General features: G+C 42.9%; 1 protein-coding gene across 1 annotated transcript; it reads left to right on the top strand.

Annotated features, from left to right (window-relative positions):
- Positions 1-308: 308 nt before the first annotated feature.
- ckma (creatine kinase, muscle a) lies at positions 309-4,475 on the top strand. The gene is made up of 8 exons (XM_084073344.1): positions 309-426; positions 1,958-2,166; positions 2,422-2,576; positions 2,726-2,858; positions 3,112-3,283; positions 3,435-3,558; positions 3,660-3,849; positions 3,962-4,475. Exons 2-8 carry the CDS (start codon positions 1,974-1,976, stop codon positions 4,138-4,140), a joined length of 1,146 nt encoding a protein of 381 aa, XP_083929470.1. The 5' UTR covers positions 309-426; positions 1,958-1,973; the 3' UTR covers positions 4,141-4,475.
- Positions 4,476-5,811: the final 1,336 nt, after the last annotated feature.

The raw sequence follows: 5,811 nt of genomic DNA, 5'->3' as shown, positions 1-5,811 counted from the left end.
TCAAAGAGGCATTCATCAAATCTTGACAGATCTTGACAAAGCATGACACAAGGACGTCTGTTATTCATGGCACGCTTGGCAAAAGTGTTGCTCAGCTTTTTTACTCTATTCCCCTCGTGGTGACTCCTCCTATTCTTGGCACGGCCATGGTGGGTGAGGGGTGGGAGACTGAGGGTGAGAGAGGTGTGGGTACAGCTGCAGCCCCCTTCCTCAGATGTAAATGCATGCATTTTGTCAACCGAGTATCAGGAACAGGCTGTAGCCAATGAGGGCACAGCGAGCACCAAGTGGCCCAGCCAATGGCAATGTGTCTGCCCAGTATATAAGTCGAGAGTGAACACTTGAGAGTTGGGTGACTACTACTTTGTCTAGGAGAACAGGCTGTAATCCCAAGGACTGTTACCTCAATTCTTGTCTCGTGTGCAGGTAACAAAAAGAAAGATTTTTTTTCTTCTGCCGTAAATCTCTGATAATTTGTTGAAGGATGGAACTACAGATATCTGGAGACCTACATGGACATTTAAGAAACAATTCAAAATAGAAACAAATGCTGGTGCATCTGGATTTTATTTTTGGTCCATGGGTTTGTATTCATTCAAAGGAAGAATGCATAACATTTTGGGACAACAGATTGGACTCTGGGACAACTTTATTAATTAATTTGAGATGTATTGGACATTAGACCCCATCTAATAGCATAAGATAGCTGTGTTAGCTATGTTGCTGCTATGCATGCAGAGTTTGTGTGATCTGTGAGCTGTCTCATTTAGACATTGATTTATGTAAACAGGTGATTCAGTTTCAGATATGCTTGTAAATTTAGAACAGGAGTAAGAGATAGCCTTGGGGTCTTAGATGTCTGGTAACTGAATTGAGTTGGTTACACTCTTAAATGGCTTTTTGGGCAATATGCCAACAGGTCACTAAGTATCAAGTCCTAAGCAAAATGTCAAATGACCGCTGCACCTTAAATGGCATGCGTAATTACATAATGTAGTAATAGAATATTATAATATTGCATTTCATGTGGTGCAACAATGCAGTATCAGTGCACGCATCAGTGTTTAATTATTCATGTCACAAATCTTTCAATACAGCTTTGTGTGTTATTAATAGTAAGTAGATCTGTCTGGTAGTTTTTACTACAATATTTCTGTGAAGCATGGGGTCTACAATACCAGTCAAATCCTCAGTGATAAATTAACTCTGAGAGTGTACAAAAGGACCCTTGTGTGTTCAATTTAACACCCTCAAAGTTAAACTAACACTGAATGCTTTAGTGTGCAAAGGTTGGTAATGGTGTCAAATTGGCAAACTTGTGTTTTTTTCTAGTAGGGGCTCTAATGATTGATAATAATGGAAGAAAAGGGTGTATTAAGACATATTTGTGCATAATAAGGAAAGGCAAGGCTATTTGTAAAGCACATTTCAGACACAAAGGTAATTCAATGTGCTTTATATAAGGCAGAGACTAGAGTAAGATACCATAGAAATGCCAGTGGTTATTTTTGCCTTGGTGCAAGATTGAGAGGTGGGAGTGTTTCTGTGACAAGAGGATATATGGTGTCTAGGAGACACCAAGGAGGCCCAAGAGTCAGAGGTCAGGCTGGTGTTAAAAATACCCACCGACCAGTTCTGCTGCCCTTATCTATTCCAAGGGGACATTTGATCCGTGGGGAATTGAGTGACACTAGTTAGCAGGATTCCATCGTCTGAAAAATGTAAACTCTTTGCACCTGTCCAACTGAATATCTCTATTTCTAAATGCTAAACATATTTTGTGGGTACTATGAGCACTTCTGATGCATCTGCAACTACATTGACAGTGTCTTGGAATGTTTTTCTCAGTTTAGCAATGGCCCGATTTTGTAATTCCAAAGTTGTACAGTAACTTGTATTTTTATTATCTATTTTATGTATTTTTCATTTCCCTCTCTCTCTCTCTCTCTCCCTGCAGTGTAAGAAACGCAATCATGCCTTTCGGAAACACCCACAACAACTTCAAGCTCAACTTCAAGGGTGAAGAAGAGTTCCCTGACCTGTCCAAGCACAACAACCACATGGCCAAGGTCCTGACTCCCGAGATGTATGCCAAGCTGAGGGACAAGCAGACCCCCAGTGGTTTCACCCTGGATGACGTCATCCAGACCGGAGTTGACAATCCAGGTGAGTGTCACAATGCCACTTGAAAGCATCAAATCACTATTGTAAACTATACAAAAATTACAGCACATGTTGCATAAGACTGCGTTTATATCAGCTGAACAAAGAGTTGCCCCAGTGAGTTACCTTCTTGAAGATCAGGCGTATGCACAAGCGTTATTTGAACGAATGACTCCTGTATTAATAACTTACATGTGAACATTGTTTATTACTGCCAGTGTGTGTGTGTAAAACAGTAGATATTCTGCCTGTGTTCAGGTCACCCCTTCATCATGACCGTTGGTTGCGTTGCTGGTGATGAGGAGTCCTATGAGGTCTTCAAGGATCTGCTCGACCCCATCATCTCAGACCGTCATGGTGGATACAAGCCCACCGACAAGCACAAGACTGACATGAACTTCGAGAACCTGAAGGTATGGCAGAACATTTCTCTTAAAGAAACAAACAATATTATGGTTCAATTTTGTTTTATAGCAAAACACATCTAAAGTGTATTTAAACCTGTCTTTCCTCTCTGGGTGATTATTTATATCAATTGTGACATGACTTTTCCTGTCTTTAGGGAGGTGATGATCTGGACCCCGCCTACGTTCTGTCCAGCCGCGTGCGTACTGGCCGCAGCATCAAGGGATACACCCTTCCCCCCCACACCAGCCGTGGCGAGCGCAGAGCTATCGAGAAGCTGTCCGTTGAGGGTGAGCGGCATAACTATTAATAGCTTGATATGCATGTTCAGAGCTGAGCAGTAATCTAGGGCTGATGATAAACAATAGACTGCCCACAAAGCAATGGAACAGTCTCTGAATGCTGCTCCAAAAATGAGAATGCTCAGTATCCTGTGATTACCGCAACAATGAAGCCCATGTAACCGTATCTGTTTGTGGTACAGTAACTGTTGTTTAATCAGATTGGAAAAGGTTTGAGCTCAATGTGTATTCTTCTCTACAGCTCTGGCCCCCCTGGAGGGTGAGTTCAAGGGAAAGTACTACCCCCTGAAGTCCATGACTGACGCCGAGCAGGATCAGCTGATCAATGACCACTTCTTGTTTGACAAGCCCGTCTCTCCCCTGCTGACCTGCGCCGGTATGGCCCGTGACTGGCCCGACGCTAGAGGCATCTGGTGAGTACAACCCATAATTGTTGGTACATCAATTAGTCAAATGGTTGTGCGTGACTTCAGATCATGTGCACGTCTCAGCACAGCACCTGTTCAGGCCCTATACACAGTCTGCGTGCTTTGATTGACCTTCTGCATCACTTTGTTCCTATAGGCACAACGACAACAAGACCTTCCTGGTCTGGGTGAATGAGGAGGATCATCTGCGTGTCATCTCTATGCAGCAGGGTGGCAACATGAGGGAGGTCTTCAGGCGTTTCTGCACCGGCCTGCAGAAGGTATGTACATGTCGATCACATTACGAAATAAACCCAACATCCTTGTGCAGTTAGATTAGGACACAGTTAATTGAGTGCTAATTGACTGTCTCATCTACCAGATTGAGGAGGTCTTCAAGAAGCACAACCACGGTTTCATGTGGAACGAGCATCTCGGCTACGTGCTGACCTGCCCATCCAACCTGGGAACTGGCCTGCGTGGTGGTGTCCACGTCAAGCTGCCCAAGCTGAGCGTACACGCCAAGTTCGAGGAGATCCTCACCAGACTGCGTCTGCAGAAGCGCGGCACAGGTATGCACGCACTCTCTCTTTCACACGCACACATAGAACCATAGTGTTTTGTGCCATAATTCATAGACAAACAGGTGTGTTAAATTACACTTTTCTTCCTTCTCCTCACAAGGTGGTGTGGACACCGCCTCCGTGGGTGGCGTGTTCGACATCTCCAACGCTGATCGTCTGGGCTCCTCCGAGGTGGCACAGGTCCAGATGGTGGTTGATGGTGTCAAGCTCATGGTTGAGATGGAGAAGAAGCTGGAGAAGGGCGAGGCCATCGACAGCATGATTCCTTCCCAGAAGTAAAGAGGGACGGTGTTTTGTTTTTCTATTAACAATTCATCTGGAATCGAGCAAACTGACTGGCGTGCAGAGGAAAACGCCACTCACCTAGAGACTCTTTGACTCTGCTCGCCGCTTTTTCTTCCTTCCAACTTTTCCCTCTCTCCTTGATTCTTCTTTTTTCCATTTCTTTTCCTCTTTCCATCATATTTTTCACGTTCTCGGTAACATCCTGGGATGCAGCCTCCACTGAGTCAGGTTTGCCTGGCAACATGTGGCATCACCTACATTTGGTTGTTAACTGTCATTATTGTTGGTAGTCTTCAATAAAAAACATCCCCATGAAACAACCATACAAACAGACCTCCGTCTTTTGCTTTGTAACAGTTATCAAAGACAATGATCCTTAAATTCAGTGGTAAATATAACATTGTACACACATCTGTAAACTTCCTTCCATGACAAAATGACAAAGTGCACCTTTATTGTATACATAAGTAGTCTACTTAATCTCATAATGCTTTCAGAGATACATACATCATCATTTGTATATCATTGCCAGTTAGCTAGGCACTGCAGTGTGCCATATGAAACCAGTCACAACACCACAAACCACACAAGAAATGAAGGAAAATGCCAACATCTGTGAATTTTTATTAATCATCAGCTCCATGTTCTCCTTGTACACCACAACCACTCAATCTCACTTTAAGCTTAATTTATATTCCATTGTATGACTGTCGCTTGGCGAAAAGAACTGAGAACTTCAACAAGCGACACTGTCATACCATGTAGAATAAATTAGGCAGTACAGTTTTGTTTCTGAGGGGCAGAGTCAAAGAGTAGAGAAGACCTGAATAGAATTACTCATACAGGTCAAACTGTGGATCCTTCAGTCTCAATAGTCCTTTTGCATATTACATCAACTGGTTCCAAAACTCTGCTCCAGTGCAACAGCATTACATGCTGAGCTGCCTGGCATCGTAATACTGTAACCAACGACCATTTAACCACTTAAACTCTCTATACTTAAAGTTAATACTTAGTTGACCAGGGTCGACTCGGCTCTGTACTTTGTCTGGTCTTTTTTCCCTTTACATCAAATCTCTTCTTCACCAAAAACAGCCGATCTACAAGCTCACAACGCGTGTTCTGTTGTGAGCTTGTAGATCAGCTATTTTATAATAGGGATGCTACAGTTCAAGTGGTTAAACTGGACCAAAGACGTGTCTCTGAATAGACCTACCAGCACATACTGAACAAATTGTCCTTCATTTTAATAGTTTAGTACAATACAGCCTACCTAGAGACAATGTCTGTCTGTCCATTTGTATACTTTACCCCCCATTCCAGTCTTCACTGAGATGTTTAGCGACCAGCCAGATGCTCATTTGCATTCAGAAGATGTAAACTAACATTTCTATGGCTTGAATGCAACCCAGGGCTTTCAACTTTTCAGGGAGTTATCAGAACTGATGTAAATTCGAATCAAACTGGTATTGGTAGCGAACCATTCGTAAATTCACAATGTATTTCCAATATAAGTTTCCTTCCTTTTCATTTGCTTGACCAGAACTGATATTACTTAAGTTGTGGCATAATTCATGACATATCTAAACATTTTGAGGAACTCACAGAGGCCTACTTCAATTAACTAAACATGTTCCTCTGGCAGAGATGGAGTGAAATCCCTGG

Source organism: Gymnoscopelus microlampas (genome assembly GCF_963454915.1).
Source record: "Gymnoscopelus microlampas genome assembly, chromosome: 12".
NCBI classification, from domain to species: domain Eukaryota; kingdom Metazoa; phylum Chordata; class Actinopteri; order Myctophiformes; family Myctophidae; genus Gymnoscopelus; species Gymnoscopelus microlampas.
The sequence above is the reverse complement of the archived record's forward strand: the minus strand, read 5'-3'. Positions and strand labels throughout refer to the sequence as shown.